Source organism: Acomys russatus, chromosome 5 (assembly GCF_903995435.1).
Source record: "Acomys russatus chromosome 5, mAcoRus1.1, whole genome shotgun sequence".
In the NCBI taxonomy this organism is placed as follows: Eukaryota; Metazoa; Chordata; class Mammalia; order Rodentia; family Muridae; genus Acomys; species Acomys russatus.
This window is the reverse complement of record NC_067141.1, coordinates 27,311,691-27,329,300: the sequence shown is the minus strand read 5'-3', so window position 1 is coordinate 27,329,300 and position 17,610 is coordinate 27,311,691. Positions and strand designations below refer to the sequence as shown.

Here is a 17,610-nt window from a genome sequence, read left to right as displayed (position 1 = left end):
GACAAACCGAAGAGAAATAGGATTTGATGGTTTTGAAAAATTTCAGGCTCTCCAGCCTGTATCAATTAAGAAGTGGCCTCTGGCCAGGCATGGTGGTCTTCGCCTGTAATCCCAGCACTCAGGAGGCAGAGGCAGGAGGATCACTGTGAGTTCAAGGCCAGCCTGGCCTACAAAGGGAATCTAGGACAGCCTAGGCTACACAAAGAAGCCCTGTCTCAACAAAAAACAAACAAACAACAACAACAACAAAAAAAAAAAAAAAGGAAGGAAGAAAGAAAGAAATGGCTTCTGGGGTTGGAGAGATGGCTCAGAGGTTAAGAGAACTGGCTGCTCTTCCAAAGGTCCTGAGTTCAATTCCCAGAAACCACATCATGGCTCACAACCATGTATAATGAGATCTAGTGTTCTCTTCTGGTGTGCAGGTGTACATGCAGGCAGAGCACTGTGTACATAATAAATAAATCTTTAAAAAAAACAAGATTACAAATAAATAAATAGATAGATAAATAAATAAATAAATGAAACCAGAAGGTCAAGGGCTGGAGATGTCGGTCAGTGGTATTGCCAAGCTGTATGAAGCCATAGATAATCTCTTGGTCCCTCTTTAGCAAGATTGTGTAAATCTATTTCGAGGCAGCAGGGGTGAGGGCACAGCACACGGCAATTATTGCACCTGCCTCCCAGGACTTAACTTAATCAAATTCAAACCAAAGAGCTAGGTACAGACATAAGAAAAATTTTTTCTAAGTCTGTGGCCCAGAGGGACTGAGCACCCAAAAGTCCTTTGAAGCTTTACAAAAGATTGGTGCGCACTGGTGAGAGACGAGGCAGCAGTGCGTGTCTCGGTTCACCGACGAGGCCAGAGCCCACGAATGTTACACAGAGAGAAAATGGTCAAGCTCCACTGGAGGACAGATCTGCACTCAGGACAACCGCAGTGGCTTTCTTCAGCCTCCGCGGTCTATACACCTTCCTCTGCTTCCTCCAGTAGTTTCCTTCTCTCTGCTAGCCCTTTGCTATTCTGAAATGGGAGGTGGGGTCTTGGAGGCGGAGATGGGTCTAAGGTACTGTGAGGAGGAGGCTCCAGACTAGCAGGGGGAACCCAGGAGACCCTGGAATAGGAGAGGGGTCTTGTAGACCAAGGGGAGTCCCTCAACCAGCGGGGAGGAGATAGGGAGTCGCTCAGAGAGAATCGTGGGCGGGACTTCATTGGTTCCAGGGGCGGGGCTCAGGGGTTCGGGCTCCTGAAAACCTGTTCAGCATCTGACTACAACTAGGCTTTTATCCGCAGGAGGCGGAGCCTCAGAGTAAGGCGGGGCCATCAAGGGGGCGGAGCCTCAGGGGCGGGGCGGGGGACAGAGGGTGGAGCGTGGAGGTTTGTGTGCACAACCCTCCCTTCTTCCGGCCAGGGTGTCCCCGCGACGAGGCTGCGTAGAGCAGCCGCGGGCCAGGCCCATCCCGCCGCAGCAATCCGAGGCGCAGTGGTGGTGAGGCGGGTCGGGGTGAGCAGCTCGCGGAGAGCTCCGGAACGCCGCCAGGTGAGGACCGAGAGGTGGAGGGGCGGGGGGCTGTGCTGGGCGTGTGCGGGGGGCGTGTTTGCGTATCTGCGGACGGCGGGGTTAAGGGAGCCGGGTTGACGGCCGGCGCCTGTGGCTGTTAGCGCGTGGGCGCGTCCCTGCGGTAGCAGGTCCTGGTTGTGTCTCGGCTTTGCCCGTGGTGCTAGGGGTGTGCGGGACTGTCTGCGTGCGCGCGCGTCTTTGCGAGGGGCCGTCCGCGTGTGTATCTGCGTATGCACTGGGCCGTCGTTGTGCCCGTCCCGAGCGCGGGATGAGGGCCTGCCCTCGGCGCAGACCCTCCAGCGTTAGGGTTGTTAAATAGGCTGCCAGCTGGGGACCCGCTCTGCTGCAGGGGGAGCCCAACTGGGAAGCGCCGCCCCTACAGGCCTCCCGAGACCAGAGCGGCCTGAGGACCGCAGACAGACACCTGAGGGAGGGAGGGAGAGGGCACGCACCCGCACCCAGGAGAGATCTGGAGGGCTGCCTGCAGTGCCATGCCAAGATGGGGAGACTGAGTCAGATGGACGGTCAGAGGAAGGCAGGCGAATAGAGGAAAGTACGTGGATAGAAAGGGGGATAGAGCATGGGAAGAGAGAAGGCAGAAAAGGACGTGCTGGGAGGACAGAGAGTCATTGGGAACAGACAGACCTACAGAGGCCTAGACCTGCCAAAGGGCAGTAAGATTAAAGTGAAGGCATAGATCAGGAACCTGACAGCGAGTAACTGAGGTCTTGGCCTTAAGAACTTAATCTACCCCCCCCCCCGCCCCCAGTATCCCAGCAACCTCACCCTTTATGAGAGGCTGGAGTCGTCATAATAGCAAGTGTTGAAGGGTCACTCTTGCCTCGGCCTAAGGGGCCAGAGCTTGAGAGGAGATGGGGTGGAAAGTTGCAAACTTCTTTTCTCCTCTCTCACTGTTCAGAATGGTGCTGGAAGGAAACCCGGAAGTGGGAACCCCTCGCACCTTGGACCTCCAGCACGCAGGGAACAAGGGCTCTTGCGTCCTCTCTTCTCCTGGTGAAGAAGCACTGCCAGGCGAGGAACCAGTCAAGTATGGTGAACTCATCGTCCTGGGGTGAGCCTCCCTAGTCCAGGGGTGATGAGCCTTGGGTAACTCCCTCCTCACGTCAGCCAAAGCAACAGTGGGCACCAGCTGCCTTCCCCGGGACTCTTGACTCTTTGCTTTTTGTCACTTTCCCAGATGAAAGGCAAAATTGACCAAACCCATTTCCATTTTGTTTGTTTGTTTGTTTTGTTTTGTTTTTGAGACAGTGTTTCTCTGTGTTTCCTTGGCTGTCCTGGAACTTGCTCTGTAGACCAGTCTGGTTTTGTACTCAGATACCGCTTGCTGCCTGGGATTAAAGGTGTGAGCCTCCGTCGCTGGCCCTGAGACAATTCTTAACCGCTCACCAGTTTCTAATCAGATGAGAACAAGAGTCTGTAAAGCACCTACTGTGTGTAGGTGTGGGGTAAAGTGGTTCTGCTTCTGCAAGTTGCCGAACTTCCCTGTGCCTCCCTTTTCCCATTTTGAAGAGAGGGTTGGTGCTGAACTGTACTCCCAAAGGTTATCTGAAGGAAGGAAAGGAGGAGGGATTTTTGTAAAGTACATAGACAGGACCCAGCACATCTAATGTCTGGGAGGCAGACGGTGCCAAGCCTTTTCATGGACATTATTTCGGTTTTTTTTGTTTTGTTTCGAGACAGGGTTTCTCTGTGTAGCCCTGGCTGTCCTGGACTTGCTTTGTAGACCAGGCTGGTCTTGAACTAACAGAGATCCGCCTGCCTCTGCCTCCTGAGTGCTGGGATTAAAGGAGTGTGTGCCACCACGCCCGGCATCATGGACATTATTTCATTTCGATCTTCACAAAGATGCTGTGAGGAAGAAGGTGAGGAGACTTAGGCTTAGAGAGGGGCAGTGACTGGCCCAAGGGCACACAGCTGGTAAGTGGCAGTCCTGGGATTTGAACCCAGGTCTTCCTAGCTGTAGCTCTAACACACTATCACTAAGCTGCAGTTCACCCTTATGCTACAGGTGAGAAAGTAGAGTCTGTGAGAGAGAAACTGATGGGACTTGATGCCTGGGTAGGCCCTGTCCTTCCTGGTCTTTGCCTGCCTGGATACCTGCATCTCCCATGAAGCACTTTCCCAGACACAGACGCCTCTTCCTTTCCCTTTGTGTCTCCTTTGGTCCCATCTCTACCCAGAAGACACTACTTGATCCACTGTCGGATCATGATGGAGATTAACAATAACAGGGGCCGTCATTTGGTGACTTGTATGTGCCCCTTGCCTTTTTCCCCCTAAATAACAATAATAGCTAGCTCGTATCAAGAGCTTGCTATAACCATGCCAAACTCTGTCAAGCATTTTAAAGTGATTTATCTTGTTTAGTTCTCAAAAAAAAAAAAAAAAAAAAAAAATCAACCTTCCAACTAGGACCTGACAAATGAGCTCCATTTTCTAGAGGTAGTGTGATGACTGGAGGAGCCAGAATGTAGGCCAGGTTCCTGTAAGTCCTCAGCCTGCATCCTGACCTGTCTCCTCCCAGGCCTGCCCCTGCCCATATAGAAGAAGTGCTCTGAAGGGTGAAAGTGATGTTCCTCACAGGGGTGCTAATGTCTGAAAAACAGCCGCTTTGTGTCTTGACAGAGGGGAGGGCTTGTGTTTCTGTCTGGGTGCAAGGCAGGGATGGAAGAGTCTGCAGACAAGGAGACTGCTGACAAGGGCTTTGCTGACAGCCCTCTGCCCTCTGCCCTAAGGAGGGCAAGGATGCCTCACTGCGTATCAGAGCTATGGGGAATGCATGGAAGTTACATCATGAGTCTGGTGTAGTGCACACACCTGCAATCCCAGCACACAGGAGGGGGCCAACCGGGTTGCATTAGATTTTTGTCCCCAAAATAAATAAAATAAATAAATAAGAGAGAGGGAAGGAAGGAGGAAGGGGGAGAGAGAAGAGAGAGAAGAAAATGTGAGGTGTTGAGAGGAACCCCACACCTAGAGAGACAGACTCTCTGGATGGGTCTAGGGAATGTGGATTTTAACAAATGCACTAGGGAATTCTAACTGATCTTACATTGGGTGTCCCCTGCCTTTTGAGGCAGGGCCTCACATAGCCCAGGCTGGCCTCCATCTGTCTCCCCATGTAGCTGAGGAGGACCTTGAGCTCCTGGTCTTCATTCCTCCCAAGTTCTGGGATTACAGGCATGTGCTACCAGGCTGCATGCATGTGGTGCTGGGAATTGAACCCAGGGCACTGTACGTGCTGGGCTGAGCTACATCGCCAGCTACTTGTTTCCATCTCTAAAGCTTTCTGTGACTCCCCACTAGTTACAGAAAGACGTTCTTAGCTTGGTATTCATATCTCCATACTATACGATGCCACCCAAGTCGCTCGATCCCAGTCTCACTAAACCCTGTCAGTCTTAGGCCCTTGGCTCAGAGTCCTCTAACTTGCAGGATTTTGGCAAATCTAGGTGAGAATGACTACAATCTGGCTTCCCCTCTCCCCTCCCCCCACCCCATAGCTTTTTAGCTTGAGGCAAGTCATTTTTTCCTCCCTGGGCCTTGACTTGTCTAATTTATAAAATAGGAAGAGAGACACTTGCCTGGCAGGACGTCTCGCAGATTCCATTAGGTAATTGAAAACCCGAAGGACCGCGAACAGGGGCATCAGCGGCAGCAATCAAGACAATGACTCACCTCATCTTTGCTTCTCCCAGTCATTCTCCCTGAATAAAAGCTAGAAAGGAAGGTGGAAATTAGACAAGTGCACAGATAATGGAGGGAGTGCAATTAGAAACTGTTGTTTTCCTTCTTGGTCATTTATGGGCCCTGAATGATGGATGATCCTTTGCTGCAGATGAAGCCTTTCTAGCTCTTCGAGGCCCAGTATAGGCGTTTCCTCTCCCAGAATCCTGATCCTGGGGTTATCCCCACCTCTTCCTGGGCCTTGAGTGTACTTGACTTGTGCCTGGGCTGTGGTGGGTCATGCCTGGGTGGGTCCTCTCCTCCACTGAGGCACAAGCAAGACCGTGATGCAGCACCCCTACCACCACAGCACCTGCTGTTACAGCTGAGGCATCCAGGGAACACTTGGTCACTGAAGGAGGGACCCCACCCCCACCCCTCAATGCAGCTGTTTGCTATTCCGGGCTTTCCTAGCTTTGGGTGCTTTTGCACTTGTTTATCAAGTGGAGTCTGCTCTGCCTTGGCAGTTTCCTCCAGGTCTCCTAAGGGCTCACTTTCTCCTCCTTTCTCTCCTACCCACTATCTCCGCCCCGCCCCATATCCACAGCTACAATGGGTGTCTAGCAAGTGGGGACAAGGGCCGCCGCAGAAGCCGCCTGGCACTGAGCCGCCGGCCACATGCCAATGGAGTGAAGCCAGACGTCATGCACCACATCTCCACGCCACTCATCTCCAAGGCAAGCAGCGCATACCAGTGAACTGAGTGCCATCCTGTCCTGTGTGCCCAGGCCCAGGTCTTCAGCTTTCCTAGACCCACCTGCCATGGCCTCTCTGGAGCAGGGAAGCCCGTTGCCTATTGGCTCAGCAGAGAAATGGTGATGGTGGGTCTGGAGAGATGGTAGCTCAATAGGCTAGCTGTGCAAGCCTGAGGATTTAAGTTTGGATCCCTAGCACCCATATAATAAAAGCACATGTGCCTGTGACCCCAGCACTGTTAAGGGCAAAGTCAGGAGCTTTGCTGGGGCTTGCTGGCCCTCATCCTAAGCAGAAAACACATGTTCCAGGTTCAGTGAGAGAGGATACCCAGTGGCCTTTGTGGGTATACAACCTGTGCACACACATGTACATATACCACACCCCAGACACACCCCAAATGGTGATACTAGATATCCTTTGCAGTGTGCCCAGCCCTTAATAGCCTTTGAAATGTTTCCTTGAGTGTCACACCCCATTCACTGATTAGAAATTTTATTTAAAAATGTTTAGCCGGGCGTGGTGGCACATGTCTTTAATCCCAGCACTCTGGGAGGCAGAGGCAGGCGGATCGCTGTGAGTTTGAGCCCAGCCTGGTCTACAAAGCGAGTCCAGGACAGCCAAGGCTACACAAAGAAACCCTGTCTCAAAAAAGAAAAAAAAGTTTAAATTTATTTTTATGTATATAGCTATTTTGCCTGCATGAATGTCTATGCACTGAGACCATGCAGTTCCTGTGGGAGCCAAAAGAAGGTATTGGATGCCCTAGGCCTGGAGTTGCAAACCCTTGTAAGTTGCCCGATGGGTGCTAGGGTCAAACCTGGGTCCACTGCAAGAGCAGCAAGCGACCTTAACCACTGAGTCATCTCTCCAGCACCTATTAGCATTATTCTAGAGGTAGCCAAGCTCCAAGCGTGGCATGTGATGTTCACACAATGTATTAGTGAGGGTTCTCTAGAGAAACAGCACTTACAGCATGAATCTGTCTGTCTGTGGGGGATTTATTGGAATGGCTTATAAGCTATGGTTCAGCTATCCAACAATGGCTGCCTACCAATAGAAGGTACAAGAATCCAGTAGTTGTTCAGCCCATGAGGATGGATGTCTCAGCTGGTCTTCAGTATATCCTGGACTCCCAAAGAAGTAGGCCCTAACGCCACTGAAGGGATAGACTTGGGACTTGCCTGTGAGAGCGAGAACAAGCAGGCAAAAAGAGAGAGCTTCCTTCTTCCCTGGGGTCCTTTATATACAAGCTGCCGGCAGAAGGTGTGGCCCAGATTAAAGATGGATCTTCCTGCCTCAAAGGATCTGGATTAAAGGTTTATTTTCCTACCTTAAATATCGAGATTAGAAGTGGGTCTTTCCACTTTAAATGACTTAATTAAGCAAAAAGCCCTCACAGGTGTGCCCAGTCATTGGGTCTTAGTTAATTATAGATGTGGTCAAGTTAGCAACCAAGAAGAGCATCACACAGGACAATACCAGAAAGAAACCTGTGGCTTCAGAGGGTTGGTGTGGAAGCTAAGTCTCTGCTGTTTCCAGGCGTGTGGTGGAGGGCCAGTTCCTCCCTCTGACCTTAGATTTCTAACTGTGAAAATGGAATAGTAAGCACAGTTTTTTTGGAGATAGCTGGAGGATTAAACCAGAGAACCAGCTAAGAGCTCCTTCTATACAGCCTCCTCTGCGCAGGATGGAGCTCCCTTCCTGGGAGTGGCTATTGGGCCTTGCCTCAGAAGTTTACACCTCTCCTGTACCCTGGGAAGTGACTGCCTTCTCTCCACCAGGCTCTGAGTAACCGAGGCCAGCACAGTATCTCATACACACTGTCCCGGAGCCACTCAGTCATAGTGGAGTACACGCATGACAGCGACACGGACATGTTCCAGGTATGTCCAGCCTTTCAGCCTCTGTGTTCTGCAGGGTCAGGCGATGGGCCCAGAAGCTCTGAGAAGGGTGCTTCTGAGAACTCATTGTAGCAGATTGCCCCTCAGATGGGAAAGTAGGATGTCTTAGACTAGGGTGCTGACTGCCAAGGTGTCTCAGAATTGAGACACCTAGTGGGTGGGAGGGGACACTGTACAGCTTGGAGGTTCAGAGTATAGAGTTAAGCCTCATCATGCCTGGGCTCAAGTACTAGCCCTGTACACTTGCCATTGGGTACTTTAGGCAAGACTCCTTCAGCATCTCTGAGTCTTGTTTTCCTCATCTGTAAAACGAGGCCCATGAGAGGAGTTACTGAAGTCTTGTACATAGAGTGCTTAGCTTAGGCCTAGAGAGATGGGTTAGAGGCTAAAAGCATTTCTTGTTCTTGCGAAGGACTCAGGTTTAGTCCTCCACACCCATGTCTGCTGCTTACAGCTGCCTGTAACTCAGTTCCAGGGGATTCGGTGCCCTCTGGCTTCCATAGGTGGCGCTTGCAGCATGCGGTGCAGTAAAGCCACTCAGGCTCACAGACATAGAGAAAAATAACAAGCGGTGTGGTGTCTTTAATCCTAGCACTTGGGAGGTGGAGATAAGTGAATGGGAGGCCAGGCTGATCTCCATGCAAGTTCCAGGCCAGTGCAGGCTACATAGTGAATCTGTGCTTAACACAACAAGGGTGTGGCGGTGGTGGTGCACACCTTTAATCCCAGCACTTGGGAGGCAGAAGCAGGCAGATCTCTGCAAGTTCGAGGCCAGCCTGGTCTACAAAGCAAGTCCACAACAGCCTGAACTACAAGAGAAACTTTGTCTTGAAAAACAAAACAAAACAAAAACCCAAAAAACCTCCAAGCCCACCCCCAAAAGCTTATCCTATGATAGATACATTCTTACTAAGACTTAATTCACTGCTAATATTCCAGGATGTCACCTTTTAATTGGTCTCTCAGCAGATGAGCTAGTTTTTACTGAGCGGGGTATTTCTCAGAGCTGTGGGGCCACAGAACAGAAGTTGCTTCATGCCACCACAGCTGATCAGATGCAGAGAACCTGCATGCAAGCCCGAAGTGTCTAGACTCTAGAAAGATGTGGTGTGCTGTCCTCTTCAAGTCTGGCGTCTTCATTGTTTGGTGGCTGCTGAGACACTGGGTGAGAAAACTGAAATTTGCCTGTGCGTGTTCTCTTGCCCTCCTCTCCTTACAGATTGGCCGCTCTACTGAAAACATGATTGACTTTGTAGTAACAGACACATCTCCTGGTGGAGGGGCCACAGAGGGCCCTTCCACCCAAAGTACCATCTCCCGCTATGCCTGCCGCATCCTCTGTGACCGCCAGCCACCCTATACTGCCCGCATCTATGCTGCTGGCTTTGATGCCTCTAGCAACATCTTTCTTGGAGTGAGTGAGTCCCAAGGCAGGGCTAACCCTTCCAACAGAGAGAGCAGAGGGAAGGGAGGGTGCTGGGGAGATGCTGCAGCTTAGAGTGGTGGGCCAGTCGACAGCCATCCTGTGCATCTCTCTCACATGGCTTAGCAGCCCACGTCTTGAAGGAGCAAAATGAAGTACAGAGAGGTCAGTCAGGTGGTACCCAAGACCTGAAGTCCTGTGTGGGAAACCCCAGATCTTGAAGGTGGGGGGGTGGGGCGGTGGACACCATCTTTGGGATATGGCCTTTTGGGAATTCCTGGGCTTGTGAGCTTACCCTTCCTGTGGTCCTAGGAGCGGGCAGCCAAATGGAGGACTCCTGATGGTCTGATGGACGGCCTGACAACCAACGGGGTCTTGGTGATGCACCCAGCAGGTGGCTTCTCCGAGGACTCTGCCCCAGGTGTCTGGAGGGAGATTTCTGTCTGCGGGAATGTGTACACACTGCGGGATAGCCGCTCAGCCCAGCAGCGGGGGAAGCTGGTAGGTGGCCGCCTCCATTCCTTCCCACACCCTCACAATCAGTACTTTGCCTTTCCAAGCTGGGAGATCATCTATTGTACCTTCTCTCCAAGAAAGTCCTACTAGGCTCTGTTTGGTGAGCCCCAGGCTCAGGGAGTTGTTTTTTTGTTTTGTTTTGTTTTTTTAAAGATTTATTATTATGTATACAGTGTTCTACCTGCATGTACACCTGCATACCAGAAGAGGACGCCAGATCTCATTATGGATGGTTGTGAGCTCAGGACCTTTAGAAGAGCAGGCAGTGCTCTTTAACTGCTGAGCTTAACTGCTGAACTCCCTCAGGGAGTTCTTGACGTTTGTCACTTAACTCCACAGAAAGGACCAGAGCGAGGTCCCTAGGTCTAGTTTCATACTGCTGGGGATCCGCAAGTGATAAGAAATAGAGCCACACATAAGCACTGTGTGGAACCGAGCGGCTTTGCGGCAGCCAGCAGCTTAGAGAATCACACCCCTCTCCAAAGGTGACACTTGGCCCGTGTCAGAACAATTTAGAGCCCAGAGCGTTGGCAGCTTATAGTGTGTCTGTCACATTCAGGGAGGTTTAGTGTTTATTCATTTATTTTTGGTTTTTCAAGACAGGGTTTCTCTGTGTATCCTTGGCTATCCTGGTCTTTGTAGGCTAGGCTGGCCTCGAACTCACAGAGATCTGCCTGCCCCTGCCTCCCTGAGTGCTGAGGTTTAGTGTTATTCTTTCCCAGCAGGAAAGGGCCTTTGCAGTAGTTCTTACACTGCTGGTCTGAAAGCATCCCTTAGGTGCTATTTGGAGCATTAATGATGGGCGCTGGGAGTTAGTTCTAGTAAGATAATAGAGCTATATTCCGTGACTGGTCCACACAGAATTCTCCCCAGTTGCCAGCACATGGGAAGATTATGAGTTCTAGGCCAGCCTGGGCACATAACCGGGGGCTAGAGAAATGGCTCAGAGGTAAGAGCACTGGCTGTTCTTCTAGAAGACCCAGTTTTGGTTTCCAGCACTCACATGGCAGATCACAACCATCTATAACTCTAGTTCCAGGGGATCCAAGACCCTCTTCTGGCCTCCATGAGCACCAGGCACCTATGTAGCACACAGACATACATGCAGCCAAAACACCCATAAAATTGAAAACCAAAACCAAACCAAAGCAAAACAACATGCATGTGAGTCTACATACCACAGACATATACTTGTTATATGCCCACTGTATACCGGTCACTGTTCCAGGTTTTTGTTTTGACCCATTTGAGATATGGAATCTACTCTGAGGTCCAGGAGACCAAGACACAGAAGTTAAATTATTTCCTTAGCAACACTGAGTACGTGAATGGCAAGACCAGGATTCAACCCCAGGTTCTCTGGCTCTGGAGTTCTTGCTGTGATCTGTAATCCTTGGGGCAGTTGCTGTGAGCTGTGTACCAATATTCCCCTTGGGAGATACTTGCTTTCTCTGTGCATCCTACTTCTGCCATTAGGGGAGAGCTTTGGGAAACATTTCAGAGAAACCTTGCTCTGGGCCACAGACTTCCTGATTTGACCTGTGAAGATAGCAAAGCCGGGGTCTTCCTAAGAGTAAGGGGTTGTATCTATCTTCCTTGTCTTAGCTGGCCTCCTGGCCTGGGGTGTTCTCTCCAGGGAATATAATATCACTAGCCAGATAGGTGGCTTCTCTGGGGTGAGGCTGCCTGGCGGCAGGGCCAGGGAGCTCTGGGGCTAAGGCCTTCTGCTGCCTCCGGCAGGTGGAAAACGAATCCAACATCTTGCAAGATGGTTCGCTCATCGACCTGTGTGGGGCCACGCTGCTGTGGCGCACTCCGGCAGGGTTGCTGAGGGCACCCACACTGAAACAACTGGAGGCCCAGCGACAGGAGGCCAACGCAGCACGGCCCCAGTGTCCCGTAGGCCTCAGCACCTTGGTCTTCCCCAGTCCTGCCCGTGGCCGCACAGCACCTGACAAGCAACAGCCGTGGGTCTACGTCCGTTGTGGTCACGTCCATGGCTACCATGGCTGGGGCTGCCGGAGGGAGCGAGGCCCCCAGGAGCGCGAGTGTCCTCTCTGCCGCCTTGTGGGACCCTATGTGCCCCTGTGGCTCGGCCAGGAGGCTGGTCTCTGCCTGGACCCTGGGCCGCCCAGCCACGCTTTTGCACCCTGTGGCCACGTCTGTTCGGAGAAGACTGCCCGCTATTGGGCCCAGACACCACTGCCTCATGGCACACACGCTTTCCACGCGGCCTGCCCCTTTTGTGGGGCTTGGCTCACTGGTGAGCATGGCTGTGTCCGCCTAATTTTCCAGGGGCCACTGGACTAGGCTTTCCAGGGTCCTTGCTGCGATGCCCGCCTACCCACCCAGGTCCCCCATCTCCTGCTGTTCAGAGGGAGCTCTGCATGTGCGACTCTGCCTGCTGGCAATAGCCACACCAGTTGGACACATTGGATGGGCTGTGGCCCTCCCCTCAGCTCTAGTCTCTAAGAGGGTCCCTGAGATCTCTATCCCAGTCATATTGATGGGGACTTTAGCACTAGCTCTGCCCTAGGCTGATGGAGGGTGCCCCAATGCTCCTGTCCTTCCTGGGGTATCCTACATCATGCCACATACACTGTGCCCCTGGGGGAGTGAAGGGGCCATGGCCCCTGACTTCCAGCTTAAGCTGGTTGTACTTTGAACCTGCCAATCCAGTAACAACTATCCCTCCCTCCTGCTGCTGCCCTGGGTTACTCTATAAACCACATTGCTCAGCTGCCCTCACAGATCCTCGTGTCCCGAATGTATGCAATGCCTCCAGCCCTCCGTGAGTGATGAGTGGGCAGGCAGGCTGAGGTCAGCAGTTGCTGATCTCCAATACAAACAGGATAGTACCAAGTGGAGGACGCACGGACAGTCAGCTTCTCCACCTGGTGGAGTTCACAGACTAGTGGAGGGTGGGCAGGCAGCTTCATGCGTGCTAGGATCAGAGAGTTCCAGGGCTGCAGAGCAGCCCTTACTGGATTTGAGAGGCTTCATGGAGGAGGTAGCACAGGAACTCAGCCGCCATGGTGGCTTAGAATCTTCCAGGCCCACAAGGTAAGGAAGGGCTCTGTATCTTCTTGGCACAGGCTCAGGGTAAGGAAGTGTAGGGGGTGGAGAAACAGATTAAGGGAATGCTGGAGCATAGGGTGTGGCTATGCTGGAGACTTCAGATCTCTTTTGTGGGCAGTCAGGAGTCAAAGCTGGGGGAGGCCTCACTACTCCACAGCAACCGCCTCTGATACAAGGGCTACCGTCACTGGGTATTCACTGTGTGCCCTACCCCATCCTAATTACAGCTGGATTCAGTGGGAGCCAGGGCTCTGTTTCTTGAAGATTTTGTCACTTAAGCCTCACAGTGATAAAGGAAAGGAGGTATCCACACTTGGGTTCCTAGAGAGATGAAGCTACAACCTAGCTGCAAGCCATTATTGGAAGCCACAACTGCCCCCCCCTCACATCCTACTAAGGCTGGCCAGGACTGAGGCAAGGTAGGTTAGAGTCTGTTTCCTGGAGAAGCTGAAGAACAGATAGATGGATATCTACTTGCTCAGTGCTCAGCCCCATGCAGGGCTTCCCTGTCAGAGGAGGGACCCATGGGGCTAATGCCAAAAGCTGAACACCACATTCCATTGGCCACATGTATGTGCATGCTGGGGTTGTTCTGAGAAGTTGAGTGGCCTAAAGCCAGAGCCACATCTTAAATGATGACCCTGTAGAGGCAGGATGGAGTTTGGAGGGTAGCCTGGGTTAGGACAATAGGCTAGAACCAATACGCAGGGCAACAGAAAAAGGAGATGGGATCAGGGTTGTTGGCTGGGACACGCTGGACCTATGGAGGTCAAACTAGTGCTGAGCCCCTCCCTATTCCTCCTGATTGTGAGTCAAGTCTTCTGTGAACCAAGGGCTAACCTGGGGTTTCCCCCTGACCATTCAAGGGAAAGTGAGCCAGGAAGATGGGTAGACAGACTATAGAGAGATAAAGGGAGGGTGGCTCTAGGTGTAGGGCTGACTTTGTCCTCAGGGCCAGACAGAAGCCAGAGCCTTGGGGAGTGCCGAAGGCAGCCAATACGGTACAGACTGAGTAGCGCATAGCTACAGTGTGATGCATGGCAGAAGGGGATGCCAGAGTATGCGGGGAGCATTTCAACCCTCCCCAAAAACACTAAACATGAAACTCTACCCAGTTCTTGTTAATGACTCTATTGGGGACCAGGCCAGGGAACACATTCTGATCTTATTTCTGGTGTTGAGCCTTAGATTCTGGGAAAAAGGACAAGCAAAAGGCACCTAAGTGGGCTTTGGGAAGAACTGAGGCAGGTGGTGGGAGCCAGCTCTTGGATCTTCAGCTTCCATGATTGTCACATGGAATGACAGTCTCTAGGGCTAGGCATCCCAGCATTTGGTAGGCTGAGGAAGGACCATTGTGTGTTCAATGCTAGCCCTGGCTACGTGGTAAGACCCTGTCCAAAAAACAGAGTACTTTCCCTACCAGATTGATGTAAACATACAGAAAAGCCATGATCCATTGAAATAGAATGTGCCGCAGTGAGAGGAGGGAGAGAGAGAGAGAGTGTGTGTGTGTGTGTGTGTGTTGGAGCAGCAGGAGGAAACAGTGAAGTGTCAGGCCTTAGGAAAATCAAAGGTCCTCTCACTTGTGCAGTTGGTACAACAGTGATATGCTACCTCAGGGTTTTGGAAGAATTAAATGAAATTCTATACGGCAAGCTGCTGGTGAAGGACTTCATTCAGTAAGTACTCCTATTGTTTGAGATGATGGTGTCATGCACCTCCGTGGGGGGTCTTGGGTAGTGGGATCCTTCACTTGCCTGAGCTACCCCTTCGTGGCTGTGGATAGCTCTACCTCTCCTACCTGGTTATGGTTCCATTACTACTTAATCTGAGTCAATGGCCAATGAGAATAGGCCAAAGGAGAGAAAGGGACTTTCCTCTGGAGGTAGACATTTTTGCAGAATTCCTCACTTAAGATGTCACTCTAATGACGCTCACTAATCAGAGACAACAGCTACTAGCGCTGTGGGGACAAGCCTGGCCGCAGGCACCTCGGTGAATAAGAAACTGGTGCCTGTATTGGGCATTGCTTGTACTGGGCCATGGTTAGTGCTGGATTTCAGTCCCAAGACACTACCTCCTACAGAACCCTAGGGGGCAGCACTACCTCTTGATAGTTGCTGATCCCTTACTACTCCTGATGTAAAGCTTACAGGGCTCAAAGCGGCAGAGAAGTGACCTTGAGTCACTGCCGGAAGCAGTCCTTAAAACACTGGAAGTCAGAAGCTGGTAGGTGACAGATATCTGATTTGACCTTGGGCAACCTGAGTCAGCCCCCAGTCTAACCCAAGCTCTTTGCAATGCTTACTATGTCAGTAGGTACTTGCCTGTGCTAAGGGTCACCCATACAGACCCCACCTTGACTACTAAGAGTGGACAGCATGCTTGCCTGCATCCTGGGTCACCGGAGGATGCTTTTCTATGGCAAACAGGTGTACTAAGAAAACGCCAGGTCTTTGTTGGCCTTGCCTTTGCGTGTGTGGAGGAAATTGGGGCTCCCAATGTGGTTTTTGGTTTGGTTTTTCGAGACACGGTTTCCTTGGCTGTCGTGGACTCACGTGTAGATCAGGCTGGCCCAGAACTCAGTGATTCGCCTGCCTCTGCCTCCCAAGTGCTGGGATTAAAGGTGTGCGCCACCACGCCCTGCTCCAGTGTTTTAAGGACTGTTTCCAGGCCCGTGGTGAGTCAGTGAAGCTCCTGTAGCATTTTTCAGCACCGCTTGTTGGGTGGGACTACTACTGCTCTGCCAGGAGCTTCCTGTCAGATATCCTCCACTCTTTTCAAGAGCTCTGCAGTCTCCAAATAGCATCCCCAAACCCCAAATCCAGGGTAGAGGGGATCCATATTGCTCTACTTCCCTTTAAGCGCAGGTTGCTACGGCCAAACCCAGAGGAGGGACACTGGAAGTGAAACCTCATAGATACCAGGGTCCCATCTATGTGTGTGGAGGCTCCTGATATATAGGGACCCAGAGTTTGGGGACCTCTGTCAGTCCCCACACCAGGCGGCAGCCAATCCCGGTACCGAGATACTCAAACTGCTTCCTCCACCCTTTCCCGTCTCGCCACTTGTCGGCGGCGAGTGCAAGGCCAGCGGACAAAAGGCCAAGGCCTCAGAGCCTTTCCAAGAAAGCACCACCCATAGCGCTAGGGGCGGGGAGTAGATGAGGGGGAGGTGCTGTCCTCGGGTCCTTTACTGGCTGGAGCTGCTGCCCATCTGATATCTGGGACCACACTATTGGTCAGTGAGGCGGGGCTTGCGAAGTACTAATGAATGGAGGTGGGGGGGCGCCGGAAGCAGGAAGTGAGTTTGCGAACCGAGCAGCTGCTGCAGGTGAGGTGCGGCGCCCTGGTTTTGGGGTCACAGGGTGTCATCTTTAGGGGATCAGAGCGAGGCTTGGCTGTGCGCACAAGCTTATCTTCTTTTTGTCCACCCTTCATTGCCTTTTCTAAATCTCTCCCTGTTTTAGGACCAAGGAGGATTTCCGGGCAGTAAAGAGTTAACACCCCTTTCCGAGCTTCCGCGACTGGGTAGTTAGGGTGGAGCCGCGCGAAAGGGGAGTAGAGAGAGTGGACTCGTGTGCTTAGTCAGGGGCGGGGCGTGGACAATGTGGTGGGTTCGGAATTCCCTGGGTCCCAACTGGATAGGTTGCTCGCTTTCCCTCTATCTGGAAAATGAGTTGTGATCCTATGTGGCTTCCCAGGTGTAGCAACAGAAGAAAGCGGAGGGCCGAGGAAAGGAGAGAGATGAGGTCTGGCAGATGCTGGGAAGGAAAAGCACACAAGAAACATCACTACTCTCTGTTTGACTTATTTGTAACAGGGTTTCGTGTACCTTCAGACTGGCCTTGGAACCCAACCCAGGGCCTGGTTGTTGGCTAGGCAAACACTGTGCCAGCTGAGTTACATCCCGGCCCTGGAATTGGCCTCTTCTAATTTGCGTACCCAGCTGTTGAGTTTGGTGTCATTTTCACTTGGGTTTTACAGAGGAGGAAAGACAGCAGGGAAGTGAAGCAGCTGGCTTGGCTTTTAAAACTCTTTGGTGCAGCAGGGGGCTGGGTGTCCAGCAGACAGCTGGACTCCCGCCTTTGTCAGCAGTTAGAGGTAGGGAGGAATTCAGAACAAAGGCTAGCAAGTCTGAGAAGGTGGAGGGGAGAAGGGAGAGGCCTGGGCCGGGAGTCTAGCAATGGGGCTCCGTTCTGCGGGTTCTTCCTTCCTATGCCTAGAAAAAGTCTTGGCAGCCACTTGTGCTGGCGTCCACCTTTAATCCCAGCACTCAGGAGGCACGGGCTGGTGGATCTCTGAGTGCGAGGCCAGCCTGGTCTACAAAGCAAGCTCTAGGACACAAAGGACTGTTACGCAGATAAACCCTGTCTTGAAAAGCCCAAAAGAAGAAGAAGAAGAAGAAGAAGAAGAAGAAGAAGAAGAAGAAGAAGAAGAAGAAGAAAAGTCTTGGCATCTTTGAGCCTTAGTTTCCCCATCTGTAATATGAGGTAGTTGAATTCAGACTTGAAGTCTGAGAGGCCACAGGCCAAAACTGGCCTGCTAAGTATTTGAGTCTTTGGATCTCAGCATCAGATGAGTGGGTGCTACCGGATTCCTCCCTCCTGGGTTTTTGGGTGGATGAAGTTACCTCGTGAGAGTTCAGAGCAGATGTGAAGAGGGTGTGTGTTCTGAGATGGCTGTGATGT

The 17,610-nt window shown here is 51.9% G+C and overlaps 1 protein-coding gene across 1 annotated transcript; it reads left to right on the top strand.

Annotated features, from left to right (window-relative positions):
• Positions 1 to 1,363: 1,363 nt before the first annotated feature.
• On the top strand, positions 1,364 to 13,116 carry Peli3 (pellino E3 ubiquitin protein ligase family member 3). The gene is made up of 7 exons (XM_051145859.1): positions 1,364 to 1,538; positions 2,479 to 2,631; positions 5,854 to 5,983; positions 7,784 to 7,885; positions 9,123 to 9,317; positions 9,639 to 9,827; positions 11,583 to 13,116. The coding sequence occupies exons 2-7, from the start codon at positions 2,480 to 2,482 to the stop codon at positions 12,150 to 12,152; spliced, it is 1,338 nt and encodes a 445-aa protein (XP_051001816.1). The 5' UTR covers positions 1,364 to 1,538; position 2,479; the 3' UTR covers positions 12,153 to 13,116.
• The last annotated feature ends 4,494 nt before the right edge of the window (positions 13,117 to 17,610 follow it).

What these genes read in the sequence shown, in the direction of transcription:
- Peli3 (XM_051145859.1), top strand. Translation starts at nt 2,480, where the DNA reads ATGGTGCTGGAAGGAAACCCGGAAGTGGGAACCCCTCGCACCTTGGAC. An exon ending in GCGACACGGACATGTTCCAG is followed by an intron (nt 7,886 to 9,122) that starts GTATGTCCAGCC and finishes CTCTCCTTACAG; the next exon opens with ATTGGCCGCTCTACTGAAAA. An exon ending in CTAGCAACATCTTTCTTGGA is followed by an intron (nt 9,318 to 9,638) that starts GTGAGTGAGTCC and finishes CTGTGGTCCTAG; the next exon opens with GAGCGGGCAGCCAAATGGAG.